This window comes from Chionomys nivalis, chromosome 19, assembly GCF_950005125.1.
Source record: "Chionomys nivalis chromosome 19, mChiNiv1.1, whole genome shotgun sequence".
In the NCBI taxonomy this organism is placed as follows: Eukaryota; Metazoa; Chordata; class Mammalia; order Rodentia; family Cricetidae; genus Chionomys; species Chionomys nivalis.
The window spans coordinates 55,778,503-55,797,930 of NC_080104.1; the positions used below are offsets into that span (position 1 = coordinate 55,778,503).

Below are 19,428 nucleotides of genomic sequence, written 5' to 3' on the forward strand. Positions count from 1 at the left end.
GTGCCCAGGACTAAGCGTCTTGGTCATTACCTCTAGCTACTGTTCCCTAGGGACTATTTCAGGACACACATAGGAACACAGGGCCATGGGTCTTAGCTAAAGACACTGGCCTAGGTCTGAATTCCATGTCTGGTGAGGTCTGCAGCCACCATCTGGCATTCAGGACATTTCAGTATGCCATAGTGTTCCCATGGGGGCATCTGAGGGCTCTGTCTGGAGATGAGGGCAGGAGAAGCTGAAGACTGGGCTTAGTCGCACACTTGGTAAGGGGCTGATAGTCTAGACTGCTAACTCCTTCCACCCTGGCAGGGTGCCAAACCCCAGGAGTATGGATATCCCAAAACAAACACCCAACACAGAGCACCTCAAAGCCCATAGAAGTGACTTTAATTTCAGGACAGGGCAGTCTTGTCTCCCCACAAGAACCAGGACCATCTGCAAGCTGAGTAGTGACAGCTGGAACCCGCCAGCCCTTGGTCCTAACCAATCCAGCCGCCGGGCTGACAGAGCATGTCCTCTCAGAACAGAGTGGCTGCAGGCATAAGGCCACTCTGCCTCATCTGGTGATGTGGGATGGGGGCCGGTGCTATGCTGTCCACCCTCCTGGGCCACCTGGAGTCAGGAGGAGAAGGGTGGTGTCTCGGCCAGCGGGCGTGACATGCTTTGGATGGCCCACTGCAGGATGCCATCGAAGGAGTGCTGGAAGAAAGTGGCATAGAAGTTCAGACGGCTGGACCTCCTCGGAGCTGGTGCCCACTCTGCCATACCAATGGAATTGTGACCATCCTGACATGAGGGTGTCACCCACTCTGACCCTCTAATTCAAGGTGGGGGACTGAGGCCTCAGGTCCCACAGGACATGCCAGTAAAGGGAGGACTTCATCTAGTGTTTTCTAGAGCAATATGTAATCCCTGGGCTTGGCCTTCTGGCTGTCCCTTGTGACTTTCTTTGCTAGGTCCTTCCTCTCTGCTCAGGAGTCGGGCATCCTATCAGGACTAGGAAGTCATGGCGGGGAGGTCCTTATTTTTTCAAATGCCCAACCATGCCGGCTCACCCATCTCTCTCTTGCGCTTCCAAAGATCTGCCTGTGCATGGCCCATTGCATAGGACATACCCCTGCCTCACGGCCAGCTGAGCCTCCCAAAGTGCCAGTGGACACTGAGGAGGGCAAGTGGACCCTCCTGGGATGTGGGAATGACAAGGGAGCTTGTGCCCTTACAGCAGAGGGAGTCCTCAAAAGTTCTGGCTTCTCGGTTATCCAAGTAACTTTCCCCTCTTCTTTCAGTTTTTTTAGAAGAAATTAATTCTTGCTGTTTCTAAATGTGTGCATGTGTGCATGCACAGGTGCCTAAGGAGGCCAGAGGCATCAGATCCCCTGGATTATAAACAGCTATAAGCTGTCTGCCATGGCTGCTGGGAACTAGACTTGGTCCTCTGCAAGAGCAACACACACTCTTAACCAAGGAGCCATTTCTCTAGCCCCTCAGGTCTTTGAGACAGGATTTCATCATGTAGCCCAGATAAGCATCTGCCTCACAATCTTCCCACGTCTGCCTCCCAAGTGCTGGGAATCAAAGACCTGGGCCACCATACCTGGCCTGACCTGTCCATCTTATGGCGCAGAAACCTGAGTTGGGAGAGGTCCCTGAAAGATCACAGCAGCTCTCCCTCAGGAGTCAAGGGCTTAAGCCCTCCTGGTTCTGAGGGCCTGAGGACAATAGGAGGACTCTCAGGTGCAGGCCTCTTGAAAGGAGGAGGGAGGCTACAGGTAGGAGGAAGACAGCTTATCTCCCACAGGGCTCTGCACCCTGGGGCTCCTGCACGGAAGCGGTGATGCCCTGTTCTGGGAAGAGCAGCTGTGGGGTGGGGCTCAGCCCAGGCCAGGTGACACATTACCTCATTCAGGAGGGACTCCAGATCATCCCTTTGCAGAACAGGCTCATGACCAGCAGAGTCGTCCCCCACCTAGAAGCAAAGAGTTAACAGTCAGCCTAGCAGCAGCTGGAGGTCTGGAAACAACTCCAGCTTGCAGAAGCAGCATCCTGTACCCCACCACAGAACAAACTGACCCTGAGATCCTGCAGACAGGATGGGGGCAATCGACCTGTCCTATATACTGCCTGTGGCCTTCAGGGAAAAAGAGGGGGACTGTTTCTTTTCAGCCAAGGTCCCCCAAGAGAGACTCAGTGACCAAGACCCAGCCAGTGTCTCCCTTTGCCTGTGCCCAACTCTCACAGGTCACATGAGCTGTACTTAGACCTGTGCCCCTGGCCTTGGTGACACAGCTCCTATCAGGCCCTCACAGCAAAGCCAGGGGAATGGCCCAACTCCCCAATCCTCTTCCTGATTCTAGAAGTGACTTTCACTCGTCCATCTTCTCTGCCCGTGTCTAGATTCTAGAGCAGTGGTTCTCAACCTTCCTAATGCTGTGACCCTTTAACACAGTTCCTCATGGTGTGGTGAACCCCAGAAATAAAATTACTTTTATTGCTACTTCATAACTGTAACTTTGCTACTGCTATGAATCATAAGAGTTTGGTATTTCCAATGCTCTTGGACCTCCACTTGCTTGTTTTTTTTATTTACTTATTTAGCTTTGTTCGTTTCGTTTAGAAAGGGTTTCACAGCTGCGTGGTGGTAGCACAAGCATTTAATCCCAGCACTGGATTAAATTAAAAAACTCTGGAGGCAGGCGGACCTCTGAGTTCAAGGCCAAACTGGTTTACAAGAGCTAGTTAGTTTCAGGACAGGCACCAAAGATTCACAGAGAAACTCTGTCTTGAACAAACAAACAAACGCACAAACAAACAAAAAAATAAGGTTTCACTGTGTAGTCCTGGCTGACCTGGAACTCACTATGTATGCCAGGGGCTGGACTCGAACTTTCTACTTCTGGGGGCTTGGGGTTAAAGTTCTGCCCCACCACACCCAGTCTTTCCCTTTTAAATAGATTCAACTTATCAAAATATTTTCTGTAGAAACACCTTTTATCAAAGTAATGGGGTTTGGCAGGGTGATGGTGGTGCACGCCTTTAATTCCAGCACTCGGGAGGCAGAGACAGGTGGATCTCTGTAAATTCACAATCAACCTGGGCTACAGAGTGAGTTCTAGGACAGCCAGAGCTGCTACACGGAGAAACCCTGTCTGGAAGTAATGGAGAGCTGGGTGTGGTGATTCACACCTTTGATCCCAGCACTAGTCTGGGGGGTGGGGGGGGGCAGGCCAGCCTGGTCTGTATAGTGAGTTCCAAGACAGCCAGAGATCTGTAGTGATACCTGCTTCAAAAAGACAAAAAACAAATAACAAAAAAGCAATGGAGCCGGGCGGTGGTGGCGCATGCCTTTAATCCCAGCACTCGGGAGGCAGAGGCAGGCGGATCTCTGTGAGTCCGTGGCCAGCCTGGTCTACAAGAGCTAGCTCCAGGACAGGCTACAGAGAAATCCTGTCTCGAAAAACTAAAAAAAAAAAAAAAAAAAAAAAAAAGCAATGGGACACAAGGTTAGTAGGTTTGGCTTTGAATTCTCCCCCATGCCATAGGATCCCACGGCAACTGGCCACACACTGACCTTGGCAAGTCCAGGGGCTGGGCGTGCAGAAGTGGGCGCTGCCTCTCCTGGCATGGGAGTCACTGAGTCTGAAGAGCAGGATTTGCAGCGGGGGTTCGTCCTAGAGGAGTGGGGAAAGTTTGTTTGGGCCCAAGAATCTTTGGGGTGAGTGGGATGTTGGCTATTCTCCAGCCCACGCCACCTCACTCACCCTGGTCGGGCTGCAGCCATCGGGAAGTGGCAGCGCCAGTGGAAGGCGGCTGCACAGTGCGCGCACCGCAGAGTGTCTGCACCGTCCCCGCACACACCGCACCGTGCACCTGGTGCGGGACCCTGCAGAGAGCGTGGTAGAGCAACGTGGACCACAACTCAAGGTCTGTGTCATGCTCACCAAATGCCCCACCAACCTGGGTCAATCCGGAAACCTCGTGTGAGCCGGACTGTAAGTTCTTATGCCTTGGCGTTCTGAGAAGGCAGCGGTGACCCTAGCAGAAAGTGACTTCCACGCCAGGGTCATCCATCTAGCCCAACTCCAGATGGATGACTGCTGGAAGTAGGCAGGGCTTGGGGAATTCTGGGACTGACAAAGGGGTTTCAGCCTTTGACATACTGCCTCACCAAGTGTACTGGAGACTGCGGACCACCAGACCCTGCATTTCCTGTAAACAACTTGTTTTCCTCTGCTCTGAGCACGAGACCCTGATGGTAGGGGAGTGGTTTCTGGTGGCTTGCAGCTGAAAGATCCCGAGAGCTGGGGCGTGGCCAGAGCTGCCCCTGAACACAATAAAGGATGTTTCAAGGATGACCCATGTTTCTGTCTCTGCATGTGTGTGTGTTTAAATCTCCAGGCCTTTGCCAGAGACTCGTAGTACAGGCGCCATACTACAGGCATAGTACCGTAGTACACGCCATGGGACAGACACTACACAAGTGTATGTGTTGGGGTGGGGGTGGAGATGTATTGTCCAGATAACCAAGCTAGGCATTTCTTTTCTCCCTCCCTCCCTCCCTCCCTCCCTCCCTCCCTCCCTCCCTCCCTCCCTCCCTCCCTCCCTCTCCCTCTCTCTCTCTCTCTCTCTCTCTCTCTCTCTCTCTCTCTCTCTCTCTCTCTCTCTCTCTCTCCCTGCCTTCCTCCCTCTCCCTACCTCCCTCCCTCTCTCTCCCTGCCTCCCTCACTGCCTCCCTCCCTCTCTCTCCCTGCCTCCCTCCCTCCCTCCCTCCCTCCCTCCCTCCCTCTCTCCCTGCCTCCCTCCCTCCCTCTCTCCTTCTCCCTGCCTGCCTCCCTCCCTCCCTCCCTTCCTCCCTTCCTTCTCTACTAGTGAATTCACTATTTGTGGGTGTGCACGTGGAGATCAGAGCATGTCTCTCCTTCCACCATGTGCGTCCTGGGGTTCCAACTCAGATCCTCAGGCTTGGCAGCAAGCCATTTAACCTACTGCGCCATCTAGAAGACCCAGCTGGATTTCTGGAACATGAGAGTTGAGTGGCAGGGCTGAGAGCTACGCAGGAGTCCCTCTAGGAGATCTCCTCACAGCCCTGTGGCTCCTGGTGTTACCCCCTTCCCTTTGTCAAACACATTTCTCCTGGCAGAGTCCTCCCCTGACCCCTGGAATGCCCTTCTAATTCCTAACCCCTAGGGATCCACCAGCCCTGTAGGTCCAGAGCTCCCAGAAGACAGCACCCAAGCCCCAGAGCTCCCCTCATTCACCTGCTGCCCCTCAGTCCCAGCACTGAGCAGAGGGCGTAGTGCTGAAGGCTCCAGCAGAGGCAGGGGGGCTGCAGAAGGTGGCGCCAGCAGGTTCACGTATGTGACGGCAGCATCTGAGCTGGCCGGGTGCTCCCTGGACAGGCCCCTGGTCCCCTCTGAAGCTGGCCTCAGTCCCAGGAGGATCTGCAATTCAAGGGTCAGCACTCAGGGGCCACAGGGCACCGCTCAGCCCACCTGGGAGTCAGGACTGGGCTGTTGTGGTGGGTTTGAGGTTGGAAAGGCTTGGGGTGGGCTGGAGATCTGGCTCAGGGTTAAGAGAGGGACCTAGGTTCAATTCCAAGCATCTACATTGCAGCTCACATTGTCTGTATACCCTCACACAGACATACATGCATGCATAACCCCAATGCAAATAAAATAAATTTAAAAAAGAAAAAGCGCCGGGCGGTGGTGGCGCACGCCTTTAATCCCAGCACTCAGGAGGCAGAGGCAGGCGGATCTCTGTGAGTTCAAGGCCAGTGTGGTCTACAAGAACTAGTTCCAGGACAGGAACAAAAAAGCTATGGAGAAACCCTGTCTCGAAAAATCAAAAAAAAAAAAAAAAGAAAAAAAAAAAAAGAAAAGAAGGGCTGGGTGCATAGCTCCATGGCTCTCAGCAAACGCTTCCATCATGTTAGACCTGGGCGACAGTGACTTCAGCCTGGCAGAGCAAACTGGGTTTCTATCAGGATGTGGGGTGTAACACGACAGAAAGCTACCAAGAATTTTAGGAGTGGTGAGGGTGGTACCCTGCGTCAGGCCCACAGAGCAGGGGGAATGGGGCCGCTGTGAGGACAAGCTCCCAAGGGCCCTCAACCCAGCAGGGGATTCACCAGAAAGGTTGCTCAGGCTGGAATAGAGCAGTGCACAGCAGCCAGGGCAAGCAGAACTCACAGGAAAAGCCAGGAGGTAGAACTGTAGAGGGGGTGACCCATTGTAGGCATACCGGGGTCTCTGCAGGTGGCTCCAGGGGCCTGGATTCCTCAGGCTGGGACAGACTCTTCTGGACTCTGCCCTGGAGGCAGCAGGAGCACCTCCAGAGGCCACTGTGCATGAGGCCACCAGTCACAGGCATGCAGGACAAGGCAGAGAACATAGACTCCTTCCCCCCAGAACTGCATGGTGGGGACGGCTCGAGAACCCCCATGTCACCATGCTCATTCACAGATGGGAAACCAAACCCAGGATATAGTAAGTCAGTTACCACAGGGGAAGTTCAGTAGGATGTGGGTTATTGTCCCCTGGAGGGTGGTCCTGGCCAGAGTCAGTGTCCCTAGACTGTTTCTCTTAATCCTTAAGAATTCCCCATGCTCAGCAACCCTCAGGGCTGTGCCTGTAGGCCTACAGTTGTAGGCTGTCCCTCAGCTACACTGTTTTCATCCCCAGAGCATCCATGGTCCCTCAGGGATGGGGGAGGGGCTCTGGTGGAAGGGGACCAGAGAGTTAAGGAGAAACAAGGACAGAGCCAAGGCTAGACCCCCACAGACTACTGCAACCCCCAGAACAAAGGCCTGTGCAGTCAGTGATGGGGTGGAGTGTGGTTTTGTGGCTTCTGTGTTTCCCCAATTTTACTTGGGAGATTTAGGGGGGGCCTTGGGAAAAGGCCTGTGCCCAAGGGAATTTGGGCTAAGAACCTAGGGTGAAAAGTGTAATATGGGCACATTTGCCTTGGGGGTATTGTGCTATGGTTGCATTTAGGCCTCTTAGCCTGAGTGAGCCATGAGGCAGGAAGGGGAGGAAGGTGGCATGGGAGAAAAATCCTACAATGCCCCATAAGCCGGTGCCCTACAGCACAGCTCTTACTGCAGGACCCTGCTATCCATCTGTGGGACTGGGGGCTGCTAGGCTTCTTCAAGGTCAGCAGGTAAGGCCAGCGATGGATCAGGGTGGCCAGCGCACAAGCAGCAAGCCTTGATGGGGCGCTCTGCTCACCTGGGGATCTCCTGCAGAGGTGGGCACAGGCAAGCCAGGTGGAAGGCCCGGGGACAGCCATCACAGCAGATGAGCTCACCTCCATCGTGGCACACGGCACACTCGTCCTCGTTCTTCTAGCCAGGCAAGAGGGGCCACACAGACCCAGAAGGGAGCACGGTGCCCACTTCAGAGACCTCCTCCCAGATTCCCTCCCCACTCGCTTGCTGGCCCCGCTTGACCTCTATGCTGCCCATCGTCTTTACAATACTAGTTCTTGAACAGACCTAGGGCGCATTCCTCTCAGCAAGGAATGCTGGGTACCAGGCAGCCCCTAGGTGGATCTCAGGACAGCAGGTGGATGGGCCTGTGGGTTTCCCGTCAGCCCTGGGTACCTCCTGTCACTTCCCCATCCCCCCACCTTATGCTTTTTGTCAGGAAAGAGGAAATTGTGAGTCTGGATACCACCTCCTCAAGAAGCTCCCAGATGCCAGGCTATGCTGGCCATGCCCAGTGACCATCACAGTCATGGAAATACTTCCACAGGCCTCCAACAACTAAGGTACTTTTGTGGAGCAGGGTCAAACTGGACTCTTCAACCTCTGATGTCCAGGACCAGCAGAGTGCCTGGCTCTGAGGTGATGAGACCTATACTTGATGATGGCAGGCACAGTCAGGCAGCGATGCTGGGGAGGAGAGAGTAAGGCCGATGCCCCCAGGGAGCCCTCCTGTTCTGGCTTTAGCAGCATTCTCTACCCCAACCCCAGCTAAGATGCTCTGTGTTGTCTAGAGTGAATGTATGGCCGGGTGGTGGCGCACGCCTTTAATCCCAGCACTCGGGAGGCAGAGGCAGGCAGATCTCTGTGAGTTTGAGGCCAGCCTGATCTACAAGAGCTTGTTCCAGGACAGGCTCCAAAGCTACAGAGAAATCCTGTCTCAATAACCAAATAAATAAATAGAAATGTAGAGTAAATGATATACTTTTTAAATATGTCTAGTTTTTGGTTTTTTTGTTTGGTTGCTTTGTATACGAGACAGGGTTTCTCTGTATAGTTAGTCCTGGCTGTCCTGGAACTCATTTTGTAGTCCAGGCTTGGCCTCGGACTCAGAGATCCACCTGCCTCTGCCTCCTGAGCGCTGGGATTACAGGTGTGCCCCACTACCGCCCGGCTGAATGTGTGATCTGAGCTCACTTGCTCTGACTAACTTGCAGTTTCCCAGTGTGTATCCTCAGAAAGAACACTTCTAAGAAAGAGCAGAGGGGGAGGGAAGGGGAGGAGAGAGGAGGGAAGGAGGAACCCCTGGTGGGTAGGAACTCAAGCCTCTGTGTTCCAAGCAGCCAAATGCCCAGGACAAGAGACGGAAGATCTAGTTGAACATTGGTGGGGAAGTCAAGCTCCCCTGTTCTTGGGGCTTACCTGGTGAACCTGGGGCTCACTGGGAAGGGCTGGAAGGGCAGGAACCCCACACTGCTGGCCTATTCTCTGTTCATCTCTACCCTATGGGAGACACAGGGTCATAGTGAGGTAGCCAGGGCAAGGGAAGATGCATGTGGTCACCAGGACTAGATGCCTCTGGGAAGCAACTCCCAACCCGCAGGAGGAGCTCCTGGCTATTTTATGGAGGAGGGGAGGCTATCCAAGGTCTAGCTCCCCAAAGATGGACATGTTGGGTAATGCTTACAGGGACAGAGGCCTGGGTTCCCTTGGCTCGGACCACCGGCTTTAGGCTGCCACCACCACGGGTCTTGTTCTTTGTGTTACCACTGGGGTCTTCAAACTTGCTTGGAGTGTAAAACTCGCCCCCAACTTGGATGCACTTCTTGGAGCCTCCTGGGAGGAGTGGCAAATGGCCTAAGCTCACACTAGGTGTCTGGCAGAACCTGAAGCCAGCCATTCCTCCCCACCTCCTAACCACAGCCAAGTCTGAGGCCTGGGTTCTGGGTCCAGCGAGGGATTTGCTGCTGGAATTTACTAAGATAAATAGTGTGCACTCACAAGCTCAGAATAGGGCCCTATTTGAAACAGCAACTTTGGAGATAACGTTGGTTAAGATGATGTCATACTAGACCCTAAATCCAATGTTCTAACAAGGCAAGATGAAAACAGAGAGACACACAGTCAGACTGGAGAGGCATAGCCACAGTTCAGAACGAGTGTCATAACAGCATAGGAGCTAAAGACAGGGAAGGGACCCTCCAAAGCCCCCAGTGGGATGGGTCCCTGGCCATCCACACCTTGACTTTGGAATCTGTTGTTATAAGCCTGAGAATTTTTGTTATAATAGCCCCAGGATAGTCAGACAAGATTCCTGGGGCTGTTCTGATGGGAACAGACCAAGGCCGACATCAGCTCCCAGGCCATCCTGGCTGTCCATAGCATCCAAGTCCGGTGTCTGGGACAGAGGAGATGCTGTGGAGCAGTAACTGCAATGGTGAGTGACTCTGTCCCTAGCTCTGTCCTGTCCAGATGACATGCGTGGCTGTATAAGGTGACCTGCTAGCCTACCCATAGGTAGGCAACTCTGGGAAGAGTCTGGATAGATACTAAGGGGACTGGAATATGTGTCTGAGGCAAGGATGCGACGGGCTGTCCTCAGTGGGCGATGCGAGCACGTGGAGGAACTGTCTGAGGATAGCCATGACTCAGCAGCACCCACCGATGAGGAGGTGGGCGTTCTGTGCCTGAATGTGCCTGACAGAAGGCCTCCCCGTGTAGGGGACTCCAGCAGCGTGGCCTGCACTCCAAAGCCAGCATGGGGGCACACTGGCTGCCTTGTCCTCACCCTCGGCCAGCTGCTGTTGATCTGCAGCCACCTCCTGAGCACCTGGGTCTCCCTGGCAGCCTGCTCCCTGTTGTGGGAGTTCATTCCACCAATAACTTTGGGGTACCAGCTTTAGCCTGTGACGGCTGTCTCTCTCCTTTTAAGAGATCATAACTACAGACAAGAAGCCACGCCCTAAGGCTGGTACCCCAAAGTTATTGACGGAATGACAGCTCCCCATGCATTTACCTGCCTCAAACACCTGCTGGATCAGGATTCCTTCCACGGCCCCTCGGGTTCCTGGGACATCCCCAGAGGACACAGTCACAGCTCTCTGGACGGAAGCCGACATAGCCTGAATTCCTGGGGAAGGTACGACACACATGGATGCACACATGCGTGCATAAGCAGGGCCTGCGGGACCGCAGTGTTTGCAGAGTTGAGCGCAATGGTAGATTAGTTAGTATCTCACGATGTGGGACCTGCATTGTGCCAGGGCACAGAGTTCCTAGGCCAACTTGGGGGGTGAGGACCAGGAAGCACGGGGCTATGGGATCCCTGGGATCTGTGTGGGGTTGATCCCTGGGATCTGTGTGGGGTTGACGGTACAGCAAGGTTGGGCCCAGCTGTGGAGCAGGAATAGTTTTGTCATGGCTGTTTCTGGACTGGCCGGAAGGTTGGGAACAATAGAATGGGCAGAGATTTGGGGGGAGACACTGAGGACAATGTGTATGGGTTGACCCAAGGAGTGGTGTGCACCCAAGGGGTTCCCATCTTTTTCTGGCTTGGCCAGCCAGCTGAGGCCAATATGGGATCAGATCTTGGTCAACCTCCACACTCAGCTCCTCACTCTCTTGGCCTTACTCACCGTTCCCCAGCGGGAGGCGCTGTGACTCCAAGTTGCCCTCTGGCTTCTTAGGGGGCTTGGTCTTTGGGTGGGAGCCTGTGAAGGGGAGGTGGAGACAGCCTGGAGGTATCCTCTTTTTCTGGGCTGGGGTGGTGCTGGTGGGTCTAGGGTCTCACGTGAGATGGGGGAGAGCACCTGGGAGGGTCAGATCAAGGGTTCCCTAACTCCCTTAAGCCGTAGAGGCTGTTTCCTTTTTCAGCGGAAACGAAATCAAAACCACCTGCCTGCCTCACTACCCAGGAACTCAGTCTGCAGAACAGGAAGAAGCTGCAAGACTGTGAGCCTCCTCCAGTGCTCAGAGGTGACTGCGGCTCCAGCAGGCTGGCCCTGGGCAGCATCAGTGGGACAGAAGAGAGGGCCCTGCAACCCTGGCTAGCTCCTCTCCCTGAGTACCTGGGCTGGAGGAGCTCTTTGGGGTCAGGGTTGCTGGTGGGGTTGCCCGAGGTTCCTCTAGCACCTTTCTCTTGGTGGGGGGTCTGGGTGGCAGTACGGAGACCTTGGGACCAGCAAGGGGCTTCCTCCCCTTCCGGGGCTGATTCAGGTCCACATCTGCACCAGGAACAAGGGTCCCTGTCTTAGAACCTTTTCCTCAGGGCAGGCTCTAGGACAGAACACTCTTGAGGAAGGTGAGTCAGGCCTTTGCCCTTTGCCTCTTAGGATCTGTACCAGTTCTAGCGACTCCCTGAAAGCACGTAAAACGTACACCCATAGTCTCCATGCTACCCCATAGGCTTAGATGGCAGGCACCATCATCAGCACAGACCCACCTTTTGGGAAGCTGTCCAGGATGGTGTGCAGGCGGCTGTACCGTTCCAGATTGTAGTCCTTAAAGAGAACCCTCCAGAAGTCCAGGATGGCCCCACTATCCTGGGTCAGGAGCCAGGATAGCAGGGAATAGAAGGCTTGTGGACAGCCTTCCTTCTCCTTCAGCCGGAGTGTCTCCTGAAGTGACAGCATCAGGCTACCCATGCACACCCTACCTCCAATCCCTGCCGCCTCTTTTAGAAAGGAGGCCTGCCTATTCCTGCCAATCCCTGGATTCTGGGGAGTCGGGGTGCACAGGATGTGAGGTTAGGGGTCTCACCTGAAGCTTGTCCTGGACAGGTCTCGTGATGGGGGCTGAGGTTGGTGTGTGTGTGGGAGGGGGTATAGCATGGATGTTGGCAGAGGTTGAGAAGGATCTAGGGAAGGGGAGTGGGGAGACAGAGAGGCGCGGCGGGGGGCGGGGGTGCAGGAGCCCACCTGGAACTTGTCCTCTGGAACCACGTCATGGTCAGCCAGAGCGTGCAGCAGCGGAAACGCGTTGTCTACCGCCACCGCGATCTCGGTGCGGTGCATTCTCAGCAGGCGGCGCAGTATTCCATCTCCGCCCGCCATCGGTTCGACGCAGACTGCGTGTCAGCACCCCCTTCTGGCATGTGCGCTCTTGCGTACTTTGGGTGTCCTGGTACTATACCAGGAGGCACCTGTGAGTATATATACCTACTCCCCACCTGGGGAAAGGCGACGCTTGGCTTGCTTCACCGCTCTGTAATACTTTCAACCAGAAAAGAGCAGAGGCTGCTGTTCACCCCTGGAGCCAATCAGGGCCCGGTTTCTGCAGGCTGGGGACAGAGACTGTCCTACCGCTGGGTTCAGGAGTCCTACAGAACTGGCATTCATTTCCTATGGAATCCAGGTAGCTGTCTGGGCTAGGGGAAGAGCTGAAGACTCAGGTAGAGGAAACAAGGTTTCCCCTACATTCTCCCTACAAAGGGTCCTGTTTATGAGTAAAAAACAGGACGGGCTGGGAAGATGGCTCAGTGGACAATTTGTCTACCTGGCAAACTTGAGGACCTGAATTATTCCATTGCTGGGGAGACAGAAACAGGAGCCTCGGTAGCTAGTGCTCACTGCACAGTAACTTAGCTGAGTGGATAAGCTCCAGGTTCCACAAGAGAACTTGCCTCAAAATCTTAGATGGAGAGTAATTGAGGAAAACAGCCTATGCTTACCTCTAGCTCCATGCATATGAACATGTGCAAGCACACACACACGCACACATGCACACAAATGAAATGAATTAAAAAAGAAGGGGCCTGGAGAGATGGCTCAGCACTTAAGAGCACTTGTACTTACAGAGGATCTGAGTTTGGTTCTCAGTACGCACATGATGGCTCACACCCTGTTTGTCACTCCAGTTCCAGAAGTCCCAACACCCCCTTTTGGCTACTACTGGCATTGCAAACAAGGCACTCATACACAACGGATAACTGGGGAAGGGAGGTGACACTGGACACAAGGCCAAACCGTGCTTCTAGCCACACCCTGGCTGCCAGGATGTGCTGGCACGGCTGAGAGTAGCCACAATAAGAACCTCGGCAAAGGGCTGGACAGTGGACCTGGCTGGGAAGCCCTAGCTGTTCCAGACCCAGGGCTGGAGGAAGGGAATGAAAGATTCCAGCAGGACAGAGGAGATACCCATCCCGTGTGCCAGTGGGTAGAAACAACACACGGCATGACTCTGAGCTCAGAGGTGGCCGGCACATTGAACCAGGCAGAGCAAGGGACAAGAAGGCAGAGAACCCTCGACAGATGCCCCTGGACCATGCAAGTTCCTGTCTTGTTCCCCCTCAGAGTCCAATCCAAGTAACATTCTCAGGACTCATGACAGAGACTACATGGTAGTGTAACCTGAAGGGCAGGAGCTCCCAGAAAATCAGGGAGGTGTCCAGGAGACAGATAGGAAGGGATGTGGAGGTGGATATGGGTGGGAATGGTAGCCCTGGCAGGGTGAGAACCTACAGCTGGAAGAGGCCTGGGATCTGGCAAGCTTTTGGAGCAAATTGATATGGTTAGATTTGTGCTGGGGTCCAGGCCACTGTGAGCGTTGATAGCTGAATGGAAGCAAATGCTACGACCAGTTAGCACAGCCCTGGGATGCGGCACAGGCCTGGGCTGGGGCTATGTGGTACAGTGGGAGGAGAACGGAGGCTGCAGAGGTGACTGATTCGGTGAGCAGTGTCACCCAGCATCCTCACATGGGGACCACCAGGGATGTCTGGACAGAAAACCATGTGCGGCTAGTTCTGGCCCTGGTCTCTGTTGGGTCCTCTTACCTCCTACCTCAGGCCCCTCTGGGAGTACTGCATGTGCTGAGATTGCCCTCTAACAAGTGTGTGTGTGTGTATGTGTGTGGTATCAGTGCTGACAGTGGGTGAGACAGTCAGCATGAAACCCAAGTGCTGGGGGAACAGAGATTTGTTGTGAAGGACCAGTCACCTCAAAGCCACGGTATGTTTGTATACCAAGATAGGGAGAGGTGGAGAATGTTGCTAGATGGTGGTGGCGCACGCCTTTAATCCCAGCACTCGGGAGGCAGAGGCAGGCGGATCTCTGTGAGTTCGAGACCAGCCTGGTCTACAGAGCTAGTGTCCAGGACAGGCTCCAAAGCCACAGAGAAACCCTGTCTCGAAAAACCAAAAAAAAAAAAAAAAAAAAAAAAACAAACTTATAGAGAAACCTTGCCTCGAAAAAACAAAGCAAAAAAACAAAACAAAACAAAAGTAAGAAAAAAATAGGCAGAGGTGGGGAATGTCCTAAGGCTGTGCACAGAATGTCCTAAAGCAGGGCCCTCTCACTGTCCATCACCAGGCTCCAAGCCATAGTCTTAGCGCTTTTGGAAGTGGCTCTGGAGCCAATGACACCAGCACTGTGCCTCCCACAGGTACTGCGAAGGAAGCCTTGGGTGATGCCAATATAGGCTTGCGTCCCTGAGAGGCACCACCTGTCCCTCAGCCCTGAAGGAGGCTGCTGCTAGCTGGCCTCTCCTGCTGTCTCCTGTAGGTATGTATTTACTCCAGAAACATCAACCCCCACTGCCTGTCAGCACAGCACCGAATGTGACTTCTGCTGTCCAGAACAGAGAGCCTCCTCACTGACCTCACTGACATGGTGGAGTGGACACAGGCCCCAGTACCTTGCACTTTGCTCACACCTTGCCAGGATCTCAAGAGCACAAAGGTGGAGTAGACACAGACCCCAGTCCTGTGCACCCCGCTCACACCTTGCCAGGATCTCAAGAGGACCAAGGGCACCGATGGAGCTTCTGGGTCTGCAAGCTCCAGAATATGCCCGTTAAGCACCGGCGATGCCAGAAGCAGTGCGTGTACAGAATCAGGTGTTGACCCTCACGTGGCTCCGCCAGTCCCTTGCTTTGCATGATTAACCATCCTCCTAATGTCCTGCTTGCAGCCTGGGGGTTTCTCCCTAGCTAGGGGTGTCTCCCTCTGTGGGGGCTTCTCAGATGGGGATTCCTCTGCCCAACGCAATGGACAAAGAAGAACTAAAAACCACCTCATAGACCGAAGTCTGCACTTTACATTTTTATAAAAAGCCTGAAGCTGTCCCAGAACCCCCCACCCCTGGCTGAGCACTGACTGCTGCAGCCAGGCGTCCCTCAGCCTCTTGTGGGACATCAACAGAAAGACTCCTGTAGAATTTTGGACTTTCCGTCACATGTGGGGGTTTTCGTGACAGTCCACACCTGCAGGTGGTCTGGAACTGCTAAACTGAGAAGAGGTGACCAGGGTGAGCCGCATCCACACAGGGGCCTAGTGCTTGGGTAGGACGATGCCTTAGGTCTCCAGAGGCCCCAGCACGTGGCCTGCATCCATGACCCTCAATGTGCTTACCCCAAAGGGGTTGCCTAGAGCTTGGGGGCCTGCCCAGGACAGCTACCCCCCCACCCCCACACACACAGAGGTGCAAAGAGCAAAGGAGGTGGCCTGGGTCAGGGCTAGAAGGGACTCTGACAGTTACAATCAAACGGATGGAAAGTACCAAACGGTCCTCAGTAGAGGTGGGTTGGAGCCAGGTGCTGGGGTCGCAGCTTGGGGTGGAGACCTGCTGGGGGCGGGGGGAGGCGGGGGGGGGGCTGTGACAGTAGGCTGGCCAGGTTTGTACGCCCACCGTGCTTTGAATCCCACCGACGGCCCTGTGTTAATTTTAGGTTAAAATTGGTGATGTCATAAAAAACATTCCCAATACCAACAAAAATATCAAATAGCCAGAAAAAGATAAAAAGAACTTTGTACTTTTCACAACTGGGGGATTTCTTGTTTGTTTTTTGTTGCTGTTATTTGATTGTTGTTTTTTTTGGGGGGGGGTCCTCATATAGCCTAGGTTGGCCTGGAAATCACTATGTAGCCAAGGACGACAGGCATGAACCTGGTTTGTGCAGTGCTGGCTGCCTGCTGGACCAGGATGTCCCCGTGTCCCCAGCTGAGCTCTTGCAGCATTTTTTTTTTTTTTTTGCGTGCAGGGGGAGGGGGAGTGGGGGGGTGGGGGGTTGATACAAGGTTTCTCTGTGTAGTTTTGGAGCCTGTTCTGGAACTCATTCTTTAGACCAGGCTGGCCTGTAGACCAGGCTGGCCTCAAACTCACAGAGATCCTCCTGCCTCTGCCTCCTGAGTGCTGGGATTAAGGGCATGTGCTACCGCAGCTGTCTGATTGGCTAACATGACTGGCCTTGACTCCTGGGCCCCAGCTCCTATTTTCACAAAAGAAGAAAGGAAAGCAAAGCAAAGTTAAGACACTGTCTGGATTTAGCATCTAAATTTAGGATTTTTGTTTTCTATTTTTTTTCTGTGTAATAGTCCTGGCTGTCCTGGCCTCAAATTCACAGAGATCTGCCTGCCACTGCCTCCTGAGTGCTGGGATTAAAGGCGTGCGCCACCAGCGCCTGGCTAGACTCAGATATTTTTAACCTAAAATTATAAAAGAGTTGCAGTCCAATTAACACAGAACTCTGGCCCTCTGCAGGAGCAGTAAGTGCTTTTAACCACTGAGCCATGTCTCCAGCCTAAACACAGAATTTAAAAAAAAAAAATTGAGCGCGTGCACATGCGCGCGCGCACACACACATACACACACACACACGTCTGAGGACATGACTTGTACAAACACCATGCCAGGTATATGAATGGATACACACAAATAAATACAATTTTAAAAAGAGCAATAGGTCTGTCTTAATACAAGCTGTTTCTACATAAACTATCACAAAACGCTAAAATGCGCTAATGATATTGGGAGGGATGGTTTCTGCCTATAATTGCCATCACTACCCAGCAGGCAGAGGCAGGAAGATTGCTTTGAGCTTGAGGTCAGCCTAGCCTACACAGTAAATTACAGGACATCCTGGGCTACAAAATGAGACCCAGTCTTAAAAACAAACAAGGCTGGGCGTGGTGGCGCATACCTTTAATTCCAGCAAGTTCCAATTTGGGACACAGAGGCAAGCAGATCTCTGTGAAGTCCAGGCCAGCCTGGTCTACAAAATGAGACCAGATTCAAAAAAATTTTTAAAAAGGTATTAATAAGATGAATAAAATATTTCTAACATTTACATGAGAATATCTTAGTATCTTTAACAAAAAGAACCTTCAACTCAGTAAGAAAAAGCAATGGAGGGAGCTGGCCAACCTCTTTGCAGGGTCTTTAAAAAAATACCCAAATTCCCATCGGTGGTGGCACACACGTTTAATCCCAGCACTTGGGAGGCAGAGGCAGGCAGATCTCAAGGAGTTTGAGGCCAGCCTGGTTTACAGAGCAATTTCCAGGAAAGCTAGGACTGTTACACAGAGAAACCCTGTCTCAAAAAAATAAAAACAGAAACAAAAATCCAAATCCCAGAGTTCAGATCTCAGAGTTAGAGGCTCAAAATAAAACAAACAAACAAAAAAAAACAAACAAAAAACCCAAATGTTAAAAACAATGAAACAGAAGTCTGGCTATGCAGCTCAGTTGATGGGGGCTCGCTGCTTACACACACAGCACAAAGGCCTGGTTCAATCTGCAGCGCCACACCCCTGGGTGCCGATGCTAAACCGGTAATCTCAGCACTGAGGAGGTGAAGGAAGGAAGGGGAGAAATCTAGCTCGACCTGATTAGTAGTGAATTCCTGACCAGCCTGAGGTGCTTGAGACCCTAACAAAAAAGAGATAAAAAGAGAAAAAGTAGATCAGGAAGGGCCAGGGCAGATAGTAACAGGTTTATTCCAGAGTCTGCAACTGCAGTATGGTGACTGTGCTGGCTCCTCTCCTGAAGACTGATCTGTAGAAATGTGTAGCTTGTGCCAAATATCAAAACAGATGCTTCTCCTGTCTCATACAGTGTTCATCAGTGTGCAGGGAGCTTAGGCAGGTTGTGGGGGCCGAGGTGTCATTTAGCAAGCTGGGCAAATGTGGTGTCTCAGGGCCCCTATTCCTTAGCACTGAAATGTAGACAAGGGACCAGGCTGTCTCCTGTAATTTGCCTTTCCTTCCTTCCTTCCTTCCTTCCTTCCTTCCTTCCTTCCTTCCTTCCTTCCTTCCTTCCTTCCTTCCTTTCGTTTTTTGAGACAGAGTTTCTCCGTATAGTTTTGGAGCTTGTCCTGGAACTTGCCCTGTAGACTAGGCTGGCCTCAAACTCGCAGAGACCTGCCTGCCTCTGCCTCCCAAGTGCTGGGATTAAAGGCATGCGCCATCACTGCCTCACTAATCTACCCACTTTCTCATCAATTCTCCCTGACACGGGACTGGCCACAGTGGCGCTGGCCTGGATCACTGGGCTGAGGTGAAGAGTCAGGTGTCTCTCGGGGCAGTGACCTCCATCCTGAACCTTATATAAGTCACTAGCCTTGCCCATGGAAGCCTGAAGTCAGGAACCGTGTTCCTAGGGTCTCCCCACAAGTTTTCTCTCCATTATAGCCCCTGTGGTATCCTGGAAGGGACTCGGGGCCATGAATGAATTCACCCTTTAGGCCAGGTAGAGAGGATAATTCATGAAGCACCCTGCCAGAGGTTGGCAGGTCCTCACATCACCCACAGGGACAATCACAACATCACCCCGCATGGTCCTCTAAGTCCTACTCGGACACTGTGCTCGTCTCAACCCAAGGCTCTCTTCCTCCCCCTCCCCCACTCAGAAACCCTTGGTCATCCCTACTCCCACCATATCTTCTTTGCCCCACCCATCTCCCCCATACAATCAGTAACCCTATCTCCCAGCTCCCTAACCTCAATGTGTGTGTGAAACCTAGAACCTCCCTTCCCCCACCCCCACCTCTTTCAGCCCTGAGCCGCCCTCCTACACTATTCTATAACCCCTCCTCCGAACATGCCCCCCTCCCCCATTCCTACCATGAACCCCCTCCCACTCACAAGGTTCTCTAAACCCCTTCAGCCCCACCCCCACCCACCCCACCCCCACACCTTCCCTGAATCCCCCCACACACGTGCAGGGCTCCTTAAGCCCCGCCCCTGAGTGCCTGCCCCCACACCCTCAACCCCACCGTCCTCGGCCTTTAATAGGCTCCTTCCAGCACTCCGCTGTTATCCCTGTTTGCCTTAAGGTCCCTTTCCCGTCTTTTCCTCCCCATAATTTCCCACTAGGCCCCAAGAGACCCACTGGTGCACTTTACACCCCCTCTCCATCGTCTCGTCACATTGCAGCGTTCTGAGGACCCTGCTGACACCTCCCGAGATCTCAAGCCACCCGCCATCCTTGGACCCAGATCCTTCTAGCAAACAA

The 19,428-nt window shown here is 53.3% G+C and overlaps 1 protein-coding gene across 8 annotated transcripts; it reads right to left on the minus strand.

Moving 5' to 3' along the window:
• Window positions 1–618: 618 nt before the first annotated feature.
• Window positions 619–12,252, minus strand: Aire (autoimmune regulator). 8 transcript variants are annotated; one of them, XM_057751184.1, is made up of 14 exons: window positions 12,118–12,252; window positions 11,643–11,817; window positions 11,269–11,424; window positions 10,837–10,911; window positions 10,218–10,331; window positions 8,901–9,037; window positions 8,624–8,704; window positions 7,227–7,339; window positions 6,241–6,340; window positions 5,256–5,438; window positions 3,759–3,880; window positions 3,569–3,668; window positions 1,898–1,966; window positions 619–699 (listed from the first exon to the last, which is right to left on the minus strand). In XM_057751184.1, the coding sequence occupies exons 1-14, from the start codon at window positions 12,250–12,252 to the stop codon at window positions 619–621; spliced, it is 1,641 nt and encodes a 546-aa protein (XP_057607167.1). The 8 variants fall into 8 exon arrangements, with proteins under 8 accessions (XP_057607167.1, XP_057607166.1, XP_057607165.1 ...); XM_057751183.1 differs by having other exon boundaries at window positions 7,227–7,342; XM_057751182.1 differs by having other exon boundaries at window positions 8,889–9,037.
• Between the last annotated feature and the right edge of the window lie 7,176 nt (window positions 12,253–19,428).

Coding starts and splice junctions, on each gene's coding strand:
- Aire (XM_057751181.1), bottom strand. CDS start 12,252: ATGGCGGGCGGAGATGGAATACTGCGCCGCCTGCTGAGAATGCACCGC. Junction 10,332..10,836: donor GCGCCTCCCGCTGGGGAACG/GTGAGTAAGGCC, acceptor TACCTTCCCCAG/GAATTCAGGCTATGTCGGCT. Junction 5,439..6,240: donor AGCCACCTGCAGAGACCCCG/GTATGCCTACAA, acceptor CTTGAATTGCAG/ATCCTCCTGGGACTGAGGCC.